Raw genomic sequence first — 18,824 nt, 5'->3', positions numbered from 1 at the left:
CCACATTGTGTTCTTTACCTGTCCGTGCCATTTTTAATGTACTTCTATGGTACCGCATTCCAATGCCTCCAGTCTCTTCTGTCAACTTCCCACGGTGCACATTTCACTCCAATAAATTTTGCTTCATTGGCAGTGATTTTAGAATAAAGGCATTTTTCTTTCCTGGAAATGCAACACACTCGACAAATGCATGTAACCCGAGCATTTAGAGCACAGCTTCATCTTAACACAGATACACATTTCTTAACAAAAAGTTATCTGTGATAGAGTACACACTGACCTCAACTCATCACAAATATTTCCGTTGCAACAAGTGGTTTGGTGGAATTGTAATACAGTTTAGCAGAACAGTAACACAGTTCCTGAAGAGGAAAGGTTGTTCACAGGTTCTCTTGGAAATAACCTCAAAATTTACTCTCTATGTTCTGGACTTTGAATAGTTTGTACTTCAATGCTTGTTTCCATCATCACCTGCCATCACTTCATATTCAAACTATCCTTACCTTACTAGTATCTTCAGAAATGTAACTTGTACTACAAGCTGCTACAAAGTTTTGTACAACAAACACCCATGACTGACTAGCAAGTTGCACAAGTTAGTTGCAGATTAAGTGTTGTATTTTGTGAGATCAGCAGTTCGCTGTCCTCTTTGTCCAAGCAGAGTCAGTCTGAAAATCTATACGCTAAGTTCATACATCCACAATGACAGTTTAATGGGGTAGGAAGGTGCAAGAATCATCCACATTTCTACTTAAAAACCAACACTTTTGATAATATTAACTTTTTACTGTAAGAATCTGGTGTTATTTACTAACTACAGCCACACTATCACTTTAAATACAGTTTTAAACAAACATATTGACAAGCTGATGTGGAAAGGGACCCACAGTAATCTAAACACAAAACAGTGATCCAAATACCGATATGTGCTCTGAAAAATGAGGAACCAAGTATTCAGATTGTTTCGCTGTCTGTTAAGAATTGAAGTATATATAATCAATCAGTTGTGAAGCAGTGTCATAGAAATATGTCACATGACCTTGTCACTCCTCCTGGAAACAAGACTAAACATACAGATGAATTTTTACATTTACCTGTACATGCTAGAGAAACTTGCCACAGTCAGATCTAAAATATTATTCTCACTCATACATACTAAGTGACTAGAATTTTTCACTCACCATAAAACTTTCATTACTATACTCCTCTTACCTGCAAGTACAAGTTGATTGTTGTTCTTAAAAGACTACACAAAAAAGTGGTCTTGGAGTATCATATAGCTGCAAGTTTTTTTTTAAAGTACACTCATAACATATGTAGCATATTTGTTTGGAAGAGGGGCCAGCCAATTAATTATCTTGCTGCACCAAATTTCTTTCATTATTTTCCATTTTTTAGTGTCTAAAGGATAATCCATTAAATTGATTGAGCCATTTATTAATGGGCAATAATATTCAGGGCAGACGATGAGAATTTGTATAAGGATAGTTACATCATGAAGGAGCTGTGTTGTCAGAGTAAAGACAATGTTCATGTTTATATGGAAATAAAATACCTTGAATGCAGTTGCTTTAAACCTTATTTGTATGAAATCAGTGATTCTATCACCCATTGTGTTTCCTCTAACCAACTTGCATCATAGACATAATACAAATAGTTACAATTCCGAACATTTATTAAATATATGGATTTTTTTTATTACCAAGCTTTGTGATCTATTGGCACATCATGTATTTATTTACTTGCATATCTGGACAGACAGACATTAATGACTGAATACCATGACAGCAGCTGTGCTAGGTATAGGTGCACTACCTTTTAATGACATATGTATTTATTTCTTCTGACTGTCTATGAAGTGCTGCAAATGCAAGTTGTACATTGTTCATAAGTGTTACTGTCAGTAGCTCTAGTTGTGCCTGTTCTCCTTGAGGTGTGTGGAAAAGGCACCAACAACATATCAATATAAAAAGAAATTTCATATTCTATTACAAAATATCACATTATTTTCCAGCTGTTCTTTGTATTATACAATGCAATCTTTAATTGTATTATAACTTGTGTGTCCTGTTATATTTTTATTATTATTATTACAAGTGCACACTCTCAAAAACAGTTTGCTATTTTTACTGAGTGTGAAGTGTTTACCTGAACATAATACTCAACAATCCTGCCCTCATTTATCAATATATCACATCCTTTGTAGCTAGCTCTAAGTATTTGACGCTGACAGTATTTCAAAAGTTCTCTACTAACAATTATATATTTGTATCCAAAGAGCTGTAGTTTTATGATAACAGAACAAAGATTATTTACAGTGAAATGTCAGTTCATTACAGGGGTTTCAGAAGAGTGTACCAATGGTTTACCATTCAAAGTTTTCTTTGGTGATCAAGGGATTATGCCAGGTTAATAGAAACAGAATTATAAGGATATGTCTGTTTATTTGTCAGCTTAAAACACAAAATGGATTTATTTCGTGCAGTTATCGAAGTCATGTAAAATATATCTGTAAATACTACCATGAACATGTAAATTAAATGTATATTTATTCCAAAATTGTTTTATTTACAGTCTTGCTTATTCTTTTTCCTTTACTATTTTTACAACAGAATTGATTACACACAGAAACAGAAAATCGCTACATAAATGTACAGCACGCTGAGAGGCAACTCGGACAACAAATTAATATGAACGCCGAATAATGTCATTAACCATGTCTACAATGACAGCATTTGCCTAGCTCACAATCGAACGTGACAGAAGATCGTGCAAAACTAAAAGCACTGTGAACGAGATACTCACCCTGCCTTTCTGTCCTGTTGATGGCCATCGTCTTGCTGACTAGCACTAACCAGTATGTGTAACAGGGCACTGAAAATCGTAAACTTCATCGTCGCTGCAAAACATTCGTCGATATAGCGAACGTTTCTGCTAAACGCAATCAGACGAGAAGAAGCGATCACTCACAGTTCCCGCACGGGGGGCAGGCATTCTCATCAACATTGTACGACGGACCGAACGTTGTAAACGCACTGAACATGCGAGTTTCAAATGGTTTTCTCGTATTAATCGCACCGACCCCTCCTCCCTACAACACCTGACCTCTCGTGTCAGCCATGACAGCTTTGGTGGTCGCTCGTTCACTGTTTTTTTGATTGCAAGGCGCGATTTCAGTATCGACGCAAGATTCGTTCAATTGCTCTCAACTCGTTGCAAACCGGCGATTCGAGGAGAGTTTCTCTTGGACAGAAGTTCACACAGATGGCTAAGGCAAATAATAAAAAAAAAATCTGATGGTTCACTGCACTGTGATTATTATTTCTTTTTTTAGAATTACGGAAATATTAAACCACCGAGTCCGCAGACAGTTCTGAGGCTCGCACAACATGCCACCCTGTTATCTTTTTCAGTTTATACCGTGAAAAGGGCAATATAAAACATCGTTCCTTGACATCTTTACAGAAAAATATTTTCACAGAGCAGCCTCCAATACCAATGCGAGAGGATCGTTGTTTCTTCTTTTATTTTTTGTATGTGTCACGTGAAGCCAGATTTTGGCGCTGTGGATTTTACAAATTCTGGACAAGAAGGACCACACTTCGATTGTTTCGGCATTTCACCAGTTTCCAGTATCTGCCATTTGTCAACACTGAAACAAAATTTATTCATTTCAAATAAACAGTTAACAATGTGTGCACAACATGTTACCGCAACCCCAAGCCCCACCTGTAGTACTTCAACTGTATTTCTGATTTTCTTTCTTTTATTTCGCTGTATTTTTAACATGTTATACGTATCAGTGTTGCTGGGAATATTACCCTTAATCTGTTTTGACAATGGTGCAAGAAACTGACTGTGGCCTATTGCAGTAGCTCTCTTTTCCTGGTTGAATTTAAAGAAAATAGCAACAGAACTAACCATGATGTCAGTCCTGAATCTCGTAACTGTTCAGTTATTTCTAGCCAGCATAAAATAGGGAACAGAAATGTCTGCCATAGTTTGAAATTTCAAGGTATAGTTTCCTTCAGTGGAATTTCTTCATAGCTTACTATGTCTTGTGGCAAATGAGTAGCAACATTCCTTCACATTAGAACTATTTTGTGAAAGTTACATTTTTCAGTGAATACAAATGTTTTCAACGATTTTTGTAAACTGATTTAGCAGCATATCTTGAAACATGACCATTTCAAAGATACAAATTTAAAAGGGAGTTTGATGAGGGGTGTGGGTCTTCTAATCATATTTTTTTTCTGAAGTGTTGATGGTGCTGTCATTAGTAAAATGGCGACATTTCTTAAATTGATACGCAATTATGAATAACACAAAGCAGTTGATAAATGACGCTAAATTGTAAAATTACATTGCTAAAAAGCAATAGTCAGGATCTGGAGCAACTGTGTCCCTGTCAAAAGTCTGACGTCGTTCCCAGCTGGGCACACGTGGCAAAGGCTATTTTACTTTTGACAGGAGCAGAGCTGCTGCAAATTCTGACTACTGCTTTTTAGCAATGTAATTTTACGATTTAGCAACATTTATTCTGATGAAGACACCTCTAGTAGATGTCGAAATGCAGGTCAATGTTTATGCACAAGTGGTTGGCTGTTTATTTCTATGTTGGAATAATATCAAAACTTGCCACTCATATTTTAATGGGTTTAAAAGAAGGCACAGTATATTTCTGTAATTTTGTTCTCATTTTCTACTAACTACTAATTCCAAGTAAACTAGATACATTTTCAAAATAGTATAAAGGAATCCTCCTCTTCCACAAGAAAAGTGGAGTATTAATTGAAGAGTACAACCAGTTTTGTAGCTAGGGCTAGAAGGCGTGTGATTGCCAGGGGTGTGACCCTCTGTCGCTGGGGAATGGAGGGGGGGGTTACTTTCAGAGTTATTTGTTGTTTTTCTTAATAGAAATAAAGTCTTGGGGGAGAGGCAAAATAATTCCAGGGGCGCTCATGACCCTAGCCATGATACTGTGGACAATGGTAATTTTGGTATGGGTGCATACAAATGTTTTCTCAAGCAATGTAAGTCAGATTTCTCCAATGTGTTTGACTCTCGTAACTTCTTAGTACCTAAATTCTATTGGATACATCCGACTTACTCCCTGTCTATAGTGAGCCTCACCAAGAGCAATTTATTTCTGTAAAATGGACCAACTAGGATGAGTGCCTACTAAAAGCCACCTGCCCAGTTATTCACATGACTGTACAAAAAATTTATAGCATATATTGATCCATGATACAGCTTACTCACCATTCATAAAGACAGCAGCCATAAAAAATGCAGATGAAAGTGAGTATAGCACCCAGTATAACTACAGTGATGCCCGCTATTACAACACCAACAAACACCTTCTGGTCCTCCTTTGAAAGTTTCTCTGTAAAAATGAACACAGAATTTTCAATCCAACTGATTCCAATCACTTAACTTGAGTAGCAATTTTAAATATTTTTCAGACATTAAGTTAACTGTAAACTACTGCAGTTAATCAGTCACAACTGGGATTAGTACTGTCATAGAAATACATGGAAGTAATTGTGCTTGGGGATGTGTAGTGGAAGATTGTGGTGAAACAGGCTTAGATTAATTGGTAGTAGCCTATACTAGGAATCTGTTTTTCATATTTAAAAGAGAATGCTCATAAATTACTTCAACAACCTTCACTGGAAAGTTACTTATGTGCATCAGATCCATACCAGGTTGGACCAGCAGAAGGCAACAAAGAATGTTAGCGTAAATAGTCACAAGGACATTTCACTCAAGAAAGAATATAACAGAAACACCACAAAACATTAACTGCCAAACAATCGAAGAAATGTAAATTTTAAAAAAAATCTCATGAAAACCTGTGTAGAAAATTCCAAGAATCAGTTTCCAGACTGGAATCTATCAGTCCACAGTATATACTCCCACAGGGACCAATAAGATAAAAGCAGAAGATAATTGCTTCATTTGTGTGTGGGGGGGGCGGCAAGCATGTGTGCACAATCTGATTAGAAAAAGAGCAAGAGCTTGAAAGTTAGTGTTAAGTGTTTTCTATTATGTGTTCCTGTGCGCCACACACTAATGCTCTATAGGTATGTGGTTGCCTTTCCCTTATTTTACTTATTTCTACATTCAGGAATTTCCATTATTTTTATTAAGTACACTCCTGGAAATGGAAAAAAGAACACATTGACACCGGTGTGTCAGACCCACCATACTTGCTCTGGACACTGCGAGAGGGCTGTACAAGCAATGATCACACGCACGGCACAGCGGACACACCAGGAACCGCGGTGTTGGCCGTCGAATGGCGCTAGCTGCGCAGCATTTGTGCACCGCCGCCGTCAGTGTCAGCCAGTTTGCCGTGGCATACGGAGCTCCATCGCAGTCTTTAACACTGGTAGCATGCCACGACAGCGTGGACATGAACCATATGTGCAGTTGACGGACTTTGAGCGAGGGCGTATAGTGGGCATGCGGGAGGCCGGGTGGACGTACCGCCGAATTGCTCAACACGTGGGGCGTGAGGTCTCCACAGTACATCGATGTTTTCGCCAGTGGTCGGCGGAAGGTGCACGTGCCCGTCGACCTGGGACCGGACCGCAGCGACGCACGGATGCACGCCAAGACCGTAGGATCCTACGCAGTGCCGTAGGGGACCGCACCGCCACTTCCCAGCAAATTAGGGACACTGTTGCTCCTGGGGTATCGGCGAGGACCATTCGCAACCGTCTCCATGAAGCTGGGCTACGGTCCCGCACACCGTTAGGCCGTCTTCCGCTCACGCCCCAACATCGTGCAGCCCGCCTCCAGTGGTGTCGCGACAGGCGTGAATGGAGGGACGAATGGAGACGTGTCGTCTTCAGCGATGAGAGTCACTTCTGCCTTGGTGCCAATGATGGTCGTATGCGTGTTTGGCGCCGTGCAGGTGAGCGCCACAATCAGGACTGCATACGACCGAGGCACACAGGGCCAACACCCGGCATCATGGTGCGGGGAGTGATCTCCTACACTGGCCGTACACCACTGGTGATCGTCGAGGGGACACTGTATAGTGCACGGTACATCCAAACCGTCATCGAATCCATCGTTCTACCATTCCTAGACCGGCAAGGGAACTTGCTGTTCCAACAGGACAATGCACGTCCGCATGTATCCCGTGCCACCCAACGTGCTCTAGAAGGTGTAAGTCAACTACCCTGGCCAGCAAGATCTCCGGATCTGTCCCCCATTGAGCATGTTTGGGACTGGATGAAGCGTCGTCTCACGCGGTCTGCACGTCCAGCACGAACGCTGGTCCAACTGAGGTGCCAGGTGGAAATGGCATGGCAAGCCATTCCACAGGACTACATCCAGCATCTCTACGATCGTCTCCATGGGAGAATAGCAACCTGCATTGCTGCGAAAGGTGGATATACACTGTACTAGTGCTGACATTGTGCATGCTCTGTTGCCTGTGTCTATGTGCCTGTGGTTCTGTCAGTGTGATCATGTGATGTATCTGACCCCAGGAATGTGTCAATAAAGTTTCCCCTTCCTGGGACAATGAATTCACGGTGTTCTTATTTCAATTTCCAGGAGTGTATATTCTAACATGCAGTCAACAGTGATTTTTCACAATAGCACGATCAGTAGATGTGTGGAAAAAGAACATGATTGATAATAACACAACAGTAAGTATGGAGGATACAGAAATGCAGACCAGCAGTTATTTTGCTTTCTGCGAAGTTGCATTACTCCTTACACAGTTGTAGAGCAGTGTTCTCTGAGATATCAACATTCCCACAATCTGCTAAATTGGCGGAAGTTCAATTTTAATATTGGATAAACACCGTTCACATACTGGTGATGGTTCCATTCCTAAATGTGTACATGTTATAGGTTTTGATAACAACACTTATGAAGGTGTACAGTTTGCATGACATGTTATTACACAATTCTTCTACCTCATAAACATATCTGTCAATTAGTAGGTTCTGTAGATAACCTTCAAAGCAATTGTATGCCAGGTCTCTCACTGTCGGGGGGAATTTATTATGCAGTGTTGTCCCAGTTTATTCAAAATTATTTTGGCACTTACATATGTAATATATTTCAAACATAAATAATTTCTGTTCCTCATTTAATAATTGTGGACAGCACTTCTACAAGTTAGAGTCTCTGGCTGCTTTTTCATCAAGAGGAGACAGGCTTTAATATAGAGGGTGTGGTGTCACCGCCAGACACCACACTTGCTAGGTGGTAGCTTTAAATCGGCCGCGGTCCATTAGTACATGTAGGACCCGCGTGTCGCCACTGTGTGATCGCAGACCGAGCGCCACCACAAGGCAGGTCTCGAGAGACGGACTAGCACTCGCCCAGTTGTACGGACGACGTAGCTAGCGACTATACTGACGAAGCCTCGCTCCTTTGCCGAGCAGATAGTTAGAATAGCCTTCAGCTAAGTCAATGGCTACGACCTAGCAAGGCGCCATTAGTAACATTGCATGTATCTAAAGAGTCTCACTTGTATCGCCACAATCTCCAGATGTACCAAAAGGATGGATTAAAGTTAAGTATTCCAGAAGCTACGTACTTTTCTTTATAGCATTCATAACGTATCCTGTTTCAGACCTCACGCACCCTGCTTTGGCTTAGCGCGTGCCTTTCGGCTTCCTCTCATTGTGTCTAGGCTGTCTTGTCTAGACACAACAGAGGGAGGCTACAGTTAGTATTTTTAGTTCTTTGAACAGTAGCATGAGCCTCTGCTTGTAACCCCCTGTTCCCCCTGCTGATCTCCTACCCAACACAAACATTGTTTTTGCATGAGAAGTCTTGTCCCATCCCATAGGATATTTCTGAATGTTAGAGGAGAGCAGAAGAGAGCACAGTTTGTAGACAGATGCTGTTTCTTTGTTGACACAAGGTTTTGATTAACATAATAAGTAAATCACTGATGACAGTTTAGATAAATCATTTTAAAATCAGTTGGGCTGCTGTGATGCTGAATCATGAGTTGCCATATTGCCTGGTATGCTACGAGAGTCATCACAGATTCAAGCTTTGATGACAAACTCCAGCTTAGGCTGTTCCAACACTGTCCAGTGTGGCATCGGTGCTGGGGGCACCCGTCAGCCCGCGTGCGCACAGGTGTAGGCTACCTGCCAGGTAGCTGTATTGCACACACTCTGCTCATAGGTGCATCACTCGACCAGCCATGCCCATGGGCGTCTGGTATGATACAGACCTGCTGCCTGACTGCCAACATCATGTGCTTGCCCACCACTGCCCACAGACGCTCGGCAGCTCGCAAATGGGTATTCGAGGTGGAAAATCCTATTTCAGCTGGCAGCATTAGCTATCATCCTGTCTGTATTTTATATCTGAATACTCTTCTGAGGCAAGCTCGCCCGTAACCACTGTAACTAGTCCTCGGTATACTACCACTGGAACGGAGTTGACGTCCGAGCTGGTCACAGGCGTGTTCCGCAGGGGACAGATGTGGGGTCTTTCTGGCCACACGAGTAGTTCGACATTAAACAGACTCACACAGAGACGTGTCATCTGGATGAACATTATCCAATTGAAAAATGGCACCGCGATACAGTTGCACGAGAGGTAATACATGAGGATGCAGCATTTCTGTAACACACTATTGCGTCATCAGAGTTCTCTAAATACGAGTTGTGACTTGAAGCCATACCGTATCTGAACACAGCTGCATTTGTACAGAGGCAATCTAGTCTGCGGCCTACTCACCAGCAGTACAAAATTAAAAAGTTTTCTCCTAAATAGATACAGATACTGTAACAAGATACTCTGCATGTTAATCCATACAGTAAAGCATCTGATGACAGAATTTTGATCTGAAGTTACAATATTACTCAAATCTCTTCTCACAGTTCCTTCACCAAAGATCATCAAAGTCACTCAAGTACTCTGTTTCTAATAATATAGCTGTAAATATATAAGTACTCTGTAAGTCCAGTGTATTGTGTGATGGATCGTATCTATGGTCGTTGAGGATGTGGCAAGTGAAGAACAACTGTCATTATACTTCTTTACAAGACCAAAGTCTTCTGATATACTGTCACAGTTATTTTGCAATGTGTATGCTAAAGGAAGCAATGTATTTCTTGTCTAACTTGGAAAGCATGCCTATTGGAATTTAAAAGTAAAAATTTAAGTGTTGCTCAAAACCTTTCTTGTACCATTTCCAATAAAGATTGTTGAACATTATTGTGATGCTCACACACTGACTTAATGAAACAACTGATTAATCATGCAGGTCTTCTCTACCTCTCCCACTAATCCAGCTAGCTTAGACTCCCAGGTTAATGAGCAACATTCAAGAAGTGATCAGGTGAAGGATTTGTAAATGACCTGATTAAGGAATAAATTCCACTTCGCGAGGATTATTTCAAGTAAATATATGCAGTCATTCCACCTTAAATCTCTCCAGATGGTTACTCCTAAATATTTGATGGTTTTAGATCATTTCAGTGATTGATTTGTGATGACATAATTGAACAACATCACATCATTTTGCTTAATTGTATGAATTATGTTACACACAATTATGGCAAAAGATCAGCTGTCAATCTTTACACAAATTGTATATCATCTTGAGGTCTTCCAGTATTTTCTGATAGGTTGTTAATAGTTAAAATCTATATCACACATGAATAGCCTCAGAGAATAACTTATGTTATCTATCAGGTGATGGAGATAATACATTTAGTATCTATTACCTACCCTAACACATTTCTGTAAATATTTCATCCCTTTCTGAGATGAACGCTCCCTGTAGGAAAACGCCAGTTAGCCAGGCGTGCATTGCAGTGTGCTCTAGAGCAGAATACTCATTGTTCTAAAAACTCAGTCGCCAGTTGCCAGTGCAGCAATCAACATCCTGTTCAACAAGACTAATTGCAATATGGTCCTGCTTCTAGCATCAACAGACTGAAGGGTCATACTGAGACCCTACTGTTCACCGATGGCTTAGTAACTGTCATTGCCTCATACCACTAGCCAGACATCGGGGCCAGTGTCTGCTCTTCAACTGAAACCACCTTCACCACAAGCCACTGCTGGACTGGCTGTCAACACCACCCACTTACCATGCACAGAGTTTCTGCTAAACATGAAACCATAATCCAATGGAAAAATGAAAATACACATTGCTTAAAATAAGAATAGGACAGAAAAGATTAGAATTTTAAAGAATTCAATTATGTCCATTCACTCAGGCCACTGATTTTATTTATCAATTTATTTAACCTTTTACCATTCTGCAAATAGATAGGACAAACCATACATAAATTCCCTCCCATCCTCTCTGTCCATTTGTCTCTCTCACTCTCTCTCTCTCTCTCTCTCTCTCTCTCTCAAACATATATGTCATACCTGAGTACTCGCTGAGTTCCAAGGAAGCAAGCATTTCAGTGATGTTCAAAGTCATCAAGCATTCCTTGCGTTCTTTGCTCCATACATGCATTCTGCAAACAGTGATCAGTTTTATTAAAGTAATTTTTCTTAAGAACTTGTTTTGTTTAAACTATTTATGTAAACAAAAATTAGCTTACATCTTAATTTTAAATACAAACTTCAAAGATGTTTAATCTACACTTATTTATTTCCAGATTAAAACATCAAATGCACTAAACATAAATGGATTATTAAAAAAAAAACATATCAGATGGCTCCATTTATTTTTTTCATTTTGTGATTTTCAGCACATAGCAAGAACAACTGGTCCCCATTAAAGTGGACCTGTTAGTATGTAAATGCCTTATATATGAACTATGTGTTTTTGTCCTTAAACTGTAATAACATAACACGGCTAGTACGTTGTAAGAGTGGTCCATGGAAGAATAAAACTTCCACTCCTACTACTAGGAGAAAAGTAAGAGGTGACAGAGGCAGAAAGGGCAAACTTTTTGTTGTAAGGTGAAAAGGAGAACTAAAGGCTTCAATAGGATACTGAATAACAGATTGTTATCACTACCACTGGAAACTGACCAATTGTCAACAGTTTGGATGTGTGGGGAAAAAAGAGCCAGGAAATCAGAATGAATGTACAGAGAAATGTTCATTATTAAGGACAGAAAGTCAAGGAAAGTTTGGCTGTTAAAGCCACAGAGAGCCAAACAAGGTTTTCAACAAAGAACTGTTTGAACAGTAGAATGTTAGGAGGAGGTGTTGGATCATTTGAGAGAAGTTTCACCAATAGCAAGTACCTGTGAACTTGCCTGTGAAGGCAAACTTCAGAGAACTGTTCAAGTGCAGACCCAAAGGAGAGAGGGGCACTGCCCTTCTCTAACCCCCCCCCCCCCCTCCCCACACCCTCACCTGCCCCAACCCCAGCCAAAAAAACTTAGTAGAAGTGTTTGCTTATATTTTCATATACTATCAATTTTCATCATATTCCACCAGCAACTTTCAAGTAAAGTACTTCTGAAATGGCAAGCAATTCTAAAAATTACAAGCATCATTTAACACTTATCAGTTAACTTGCACAAAGGCCTGTCCATGTGAATGTACCATTTCAAGCAGGTAGATGCACAAATTCATAGGCCAACTGTACACCTGTGGTCAACAATAAATCTGACACAGTTTGTGAGTCTAGAGGTAGAACCAGCAAAGATGCAGTTGAGTATGGAAAGACAGAAAGGGAGGATCCTCCATGAAGAAAAAATTAAACACAGCCAGAAAAACTGTCCTCCCAAATGTAAGCAGACAAAAAAAGTATGTCCCTCTTTTACGCATTCACACAGGCATAGTGCTTGGACTTGTTTTTGTAATCATAGTGCTAAGATAAAAACTGATAACAGTGAATGCACATTTCATCTTTATAGTGTATAAATTTTGGTGTTGCCAGTATTGTGAGAGGTTGTTGTTACTATAGTTCTTAAACTAACTGCAAGATACAAGTACTTGTCAAATTTTTGGATGACTGTTTTTTAAATGCTATATTTCTCTGAGCTCCAGTTTTTTAGATGTTATTCTAAAATGATGTACCAAGCACTGATGTAAACAAAATTTTATTGTTATATTAAAAAATTTATATATTTTATTGTAAACAAACATTTTATTATTATATGTAAGTATTTTAGATATTTTAATCTTCTTTTTCCTGCACATATGATAAATCAACATGGGGTAGGCACGTTATTCTGAATTTGGCATATTAGTGGTGGATGGGACCCCACCTCCCCTACAGAACCAAATCCTGGATATGTCTGGTACAGTAGGAGGATGTACTTCCTGTTGCCACCCCTTCCTCCCTGGGATGGAATGTGTGTACCACATTTATCTGATTCTAATGTTATCCCATGTGGAAGTTTGAGACTGTTTTCAAAATGTTTGCAAATTGTGTAATGGAGGTGGTATTCACTGAGGGGTATTCACCCAACTGGATGATGAAAACTGCCTAAAACCACATCCAGGCTGGCTAGCACACTGGTTCTTATCATTAATGTGACGGGTGGATTTGATCCAGGGCCAGTGCACCTCCCAGATTTCCAGAAGAAGTGGCATACTAGTGTGTGCAACATATTAATGCATGCAGTTATCCAGGCTCATCACTTTATATATTTTAATGCTATTATTTTTAAGATCTTAGGCAACTGTGCCACACTGAAAATGGGACCCCACCTCCCCTACAGAACCAAATCCTGGATCATGTCTGATATAGTAGGAGGACAGCAATTATCCTCCAGTTTGTGGAAGCAATGAGACCAAATGATTTTGAACCCAGAATTCTGTCAAAGGATTATCCAGTGCAATTTGCAGTTCCATGCTTCTTACAGTTTATACTGTTCACATATAAGGTATCTTTCAACTGTGATGCTTGTTTTTAATTGCTGCAAATTCATGTTTAATGTCAGAAAAACTATACATCATGTTTGCTTCAGATCTCTACCAACAGTTCTTGGTCAAATAAATTGAAGAATTCACTTTCTTGATCTAATTTTGATTTATTTAAAGATATTATCAAAATCATGTTTACAGCCATAAAAAAGAGCAACAGTGGACAATATGCATGCCTTCGTTTACAACAGTGTATCGCTGCTCTTTTTAAGATCTAATGATGGCTGTAATCCAAAATCACAAATCTGTTTAAGTAAATCAAAATGTAACAAAGGCTGTGGAATATTTAGTTTATGCAGACATTCAGGCCAAGCCTACTTGTACTGTGCATCATACAGCACGCTGCCTTGTGTCACAGGAAGGTGAGCTGCACCCGCATCAAACTTTTGCGGCAGATCCACAACTGTGGACTGATATACCAGCCAGCAGGAGTGCAACTTTTAAGCAATTTTCCACACTCTTTTAGGCAAATGCCAGGCTGGCCCCCAAATTCCACCTCAGAGCATATGGTATGCAAACATTTGAAATACAATGACACACAGAACAAAGTTTATATGATTAACAGACAGACTAGACACACAAACTTCCCTCCCTCACGTTGTTGTTGTTGTTGTTGTGGTCTTCAGTCCTGAGACTGGTTTGATGCAGCTCTCCATGCTACTCTATCCTGTGCAAGCTTCTTCATCTCCCAGTACCTATTGCAACCTACATCCTTCTGAAAGCTTAGTGTATTCATCTCTTGGTCTCCCTCTACGATTTTTACCCTCCACGCTGCCCTCCAATGCTAAATTTGTGATCCCTTGATGCCTCAAAACATGTCCTACCAACCGATCCCTTCTTCTAGTCAAGTTGTGCCACAAACTTCTCTTCTCCCCAATCCTATTCAATACCTCCTCATTAGTTACGTGATCTACCCACCTTATTTTCAGCATTCTTCTGTAGCACCACATTTCGAAAGCTTCTATTCTCTTCTTGTCCAAACTGGTTATCGTCCATGTTTCACTTCCATACATGGCTACACTCCATACAAATACTTTCAGAAACGACTTCCTGACACTTAAATCTATACTCGATGTTAACAAATTTCTCTTCTTCAGAAACGATTTCCTTGCCATTGCCAGTCTACATTTTATATCCTCTCTACTTCGACCATCATCAGTTATTTTACTCCCTAAATAGCAAAACTCCTTTACTACTTTAAGTGTCTCATTTCCTAATCTAATCCCCTCAGCATCACCCGATTTAATTTGACTACATTCCATTATCCTCGTTTTGCTTTTGTTGATGTTCATCTTATATCCTCCTTTCAAGACACTGTCCATTCCATTCAACTGCTCTTCCAAGTCCTTTGCTGTCTCTGACAGAATTACAATGTCATCGGCGAACCTCAAAGTTTTTACTTCTTCTCCATGAATTTTAATACCTACTCCGAATTTTTCTTTTGTTTCCTTTACTGCTTGCTCAATATACAGATTGAATAACATCGGGGAGAGGCTACAACCCTGTCTCACTCCTTTCCCAACCACTGCTTCCCTTTCATGCCCCTCGACTCTTATAACTGCCATCTGGTTTCTGTACAAATTGTAAATAGCCTTTCGCTCCCTGTATTTTACCCCTGCCACCTTCAGAATTTGAAAGAGAGTATTCCAGTTAACGTTGTCAAAAGCTTTCTCTAAGTCTACAAATGCTAGAAACGTAGGTTTGCCTTTTCTTAATCTTTCTTCTAAGATAAGTCGTAAGGTTAGTATTGCCTCACGTGTTCCAACATTTCTACGGAATCCAAACTGATCTTCCCCGAGGTCCGCTTCTACCAGTTTTTCCATTTGTCTGTAAAGAATTCGCGTTAGTACTTTGCAGCTGTGACTTATTAAACTGATAGTTCGGTAATTTTCACATCTGTCAACACCTGCTTTCTTTGGGATTGGAATTATTATATTCTTCTTGAAGTCTGTGGGTATTTCGCCTGTCTCATACATCTTGCTCACCAGATGGTAGAGTTTTGTCATGACTGGCTCTCCCAAGGCCATCAGTAGTTCTAATGGAATGTTGTCTACTCCCGGGGCCTTGTTTCGACTCAGGTCTTTCAGCGCTCTGTAAAACTCTTCACGCAGTATCTTATCTCCCATTTCTTCTTCATCTACATCCTCTTCCATTTCCATAATATTGTCCTCAAGTACATCGCCCTTGTATAAACCCTCTATATACTCCTTCCACCTTTCTGCCTTCCCTTCTTTGCTTAGAACTGGTTTGCCATCTGAGCTCTTGATATTCATACAAGTGGTTCTCTTCTCTCCAAAGGTCTCTTTAATTTTCCTGTAGGCAGTATCTATCTTACCCCTAGTGAGATAAGCCTCTACATCCTTACATTTGTCCTCTAGCCATCCCTGCTTAGCCATTTTGCACTTCCTGTCGATCTCATTTTTGAGACGTTTGTAATCCTTTTTGCCTGCTTCATTTACTGCATTTTTATATTTTCTCCTTTCGTCAATTAAATCCAATATTTCTTCTGTTACCCAAGGATTTCTACTAGCCCTCGTCATTTTACCTATTTGATCCTCTGCTGCCTTCACTACTTCATCCCTCAAAGCTACCCATTCTTCTTCTACTGTATTTCTATCCCCCATTCCTGTCAATTGTTCCCTTATGCTCTCCCTGAAACTCTCGACAACCTCTGGTTCTTTCAGTTTATCCAGGTCCCATCTCCTTAAATTCCCGCCTTTTTGCAGTTTCTTCAGTTTCAATCTGCAGTTCATAACCAATAGATTGTGTTCAGAATCCACATCTGCCCCTGGAAATGTCTTACAATTTAAAACCTGGTTCCTAAATCTCTGTCTTACCATTATGTAATCTATCTGATACCTTTTAGTATTTCCAGGATTCTTCCAGGTATACAACCTTCTTTCATGATTCTTGAACCAAGTGTTAGCTATGATTAAGTTATGCTCTGTGCAAAATTCTACAAGGCGGCTTCCTCTTTCATTTCTTCCCCCCAATCCATATTCACCTACTATGTTTCCTTCTCTCCCTTTTCCTACTGACGAATTCCAGTCACCCATGACTATTAAATTTTCGTCTCCCTTCACTACCTCAATAATTTCTTTTATCTCATCATACATTTCATCAATTTCTTCATCATCTGCAGAGCTAGTTGGCATATAAACTTGTACTACTGTAGTAGGCATGGGCTTTGTGTCTATCTTGGCCACAATAATGCGTTCACTATGCTGTTCATAGTAGTTAACCCGCACTCCTATTTTTTTATTCATTATTAAACCTACTCCTGCATTGCCCCTATTTGATTTTGTATTTATAACCCTGTAATCACCTGACCAAAAGTCTTGTTCCTCCTGCCACCGAACTTCACTAATTCCCACTATATCCAACTTTAACCTATCCATTTCCCTTTTTAAATTTTCTAACCTACCTGCCCGATTAAGGGATCTGACATTCCACGCTCCGATCTGTAGAATGCCAATTTTCTTTCTCCTGATAACGACGTCCTCCTGAGTAGTCCCCGCCCGGAGATCCGAATGGGGGACTATTTTACCTCCGGAATATTTTACCCAAGAGGACGCCATCATCATTTAATCATACAGTAAAGCTGCATGTCCTCAGGAAAAATTACGGCTGTAGTTTCCCCTTGCTTTCAGCCGTTCGCAGTACCAGCACAGCAAGGCCGCTTTGGTTAATGTTACAAGGCCAGATCAGTCAATCATCCAGACTGTTGCCCCTGCAACTACTGAAAAGGCTGCTGCCCCTCTTCAGGAACCACATGTTTGTCTGGCCTCTCAACAGATACCCCTCCGTTGTGGTTGCACCTACGGTACAGCCATCTGTATCACTGAGGCACGCAAGCCTCCCCACCAACGGCAAGGTCCATGGTTCATGGGGGGTCCCTCACGTTACCATGATGATTTTGGCATCAGAAAGGCCATCCTGCCACAAAGTTAAATAATATAACGAAATTTGCCAAATCTCAAAAACGTGGACCCTGTAAAAGAGAGCTTAAATGTTAGGCAAAAGAAAGACAGTAAGGTCACTAGTCTCCTCCAAAGGTCCAAGTGACCACATTTGGTAATTCTCTAGAAGTTTGTTTACTGGAATTCTATAAATCAAATAACAGAGCCTCAAATGAATCTCTCAGTGTGCAAGGATGTGTGTACTGTTCTTAAACTTCCTCACACACTCAAAATGTGTTGTGGGGTGAGACTCAAACCCACAACTTTGCTGTTTGTGGGAAATGTTCTTACCAACGAAGCTATTCAGCCACAACCTATGGTGGGTTCAGCATAACAGAACCTTATTTGCTACCATCCAACTTCAGTGGTGCATATTACTTTGTGTATGTTTGGAACGTGCTGCCACAGTGTCCGAGATTGTATCTCTTGTTCACATATGGTCAGTTGTAAAGGAAGTGTCTGGTCAGCAGCACAAGGTCAACAATATAAAGTAAGTTCTTAGTAAACGTATTTCTGTTACTGATAAATCAGATATATGTACAGTATGTATCAATCATTGTTTGAGCAATGCTGGTGAATTAAATAAACATTTAAGTTTCTACAGAGAATCATATAACTCTCTTGGCAAATGCCTTTCTGAGATTGATGTCTGAAATACTCCTCTGTGATACAGGCAAGGGAGAGCATTTGGATCAGACTTCCTTAACTCTTGTGCAGAAAGGTGTGTGGTATACCGCTGCATCCATTTTCAATAAGCTATCACTAGAATTCAAAAATCTTAGCAGTAATCCACGTGCTTTCAAACTGAAACTGAAGAGTTTCCTCATGAGTCACTCCTTCTATTCTGTCAAGGAGTTCATTGAAAAAAGTAAGCTGATTCTTGTTGTATTGTTGATTATGTTTAAGTAAACTTATGGGTTGACTTTTTTTGAGTTCATAAACATTTTATTTTTATCTGTTATTACTTTTATGTTGTTCCATGACCTTGGACATTTGCTCCTCAGGTTGTTCCTACAGAAC

At 40.0% G+C, this 18,824-nt stretch overlaps 1 protein-coding gene across 3 annotated transcripts in view; it reads right to left on the bottom strand.

Annotated features, from left to right (window-relative positions):
- Positions 1–2,524: 2,524 nt before the first annotated feature.
- The window catches only part of LOC126424970 (uncharacterized), a 122,790-nt gene continuing 106,490 nt past the window's right edge, over positions 2,525–18,824 (bottom strand). For all 3 annotated transcript variants that reach the window (XM_050087849.1, XM_050087851.1, XM_050087850.1), the window contains 3 exons: positions 11,380–11,471; positions 5,263–5,386; positions 2,525–3,652 (listed from right to left, as the gene is read on the bottom strand). In XM_050087849.1, coding sequence (XP_049943806.1) covers positions 3,541–3,652; positions 5,263–5,386; positions 11,380–11,471 — 328 coding nt within the window. In that variant the 3' untranslated portion in view covers positions 2,525–3,540. The remainder of the gene's footprint in view (positions 3,653–5,262; positions 5,387–11,379; positions 11,472–18,824) is intronic.

This window comes from Schistocerca serialis, chromosome 10 (assembly GCF_023864345.2).
Source record: "Schistocerca serialis cubense isolate TAMUIC-IGC-003099 chromosome 10, iqSchSeri2.2, whole genome shotgun sequence".
Taxonomy (NCBI): Eukaryota; Metazoa; Arthropoda; class Insecta; order Orthoptera; family Acrididae; genus Schistocerca; species Schistocerca serialis.
This window is presented reverse-complemented; position numbering and strand designations above follow the sequence as displayed.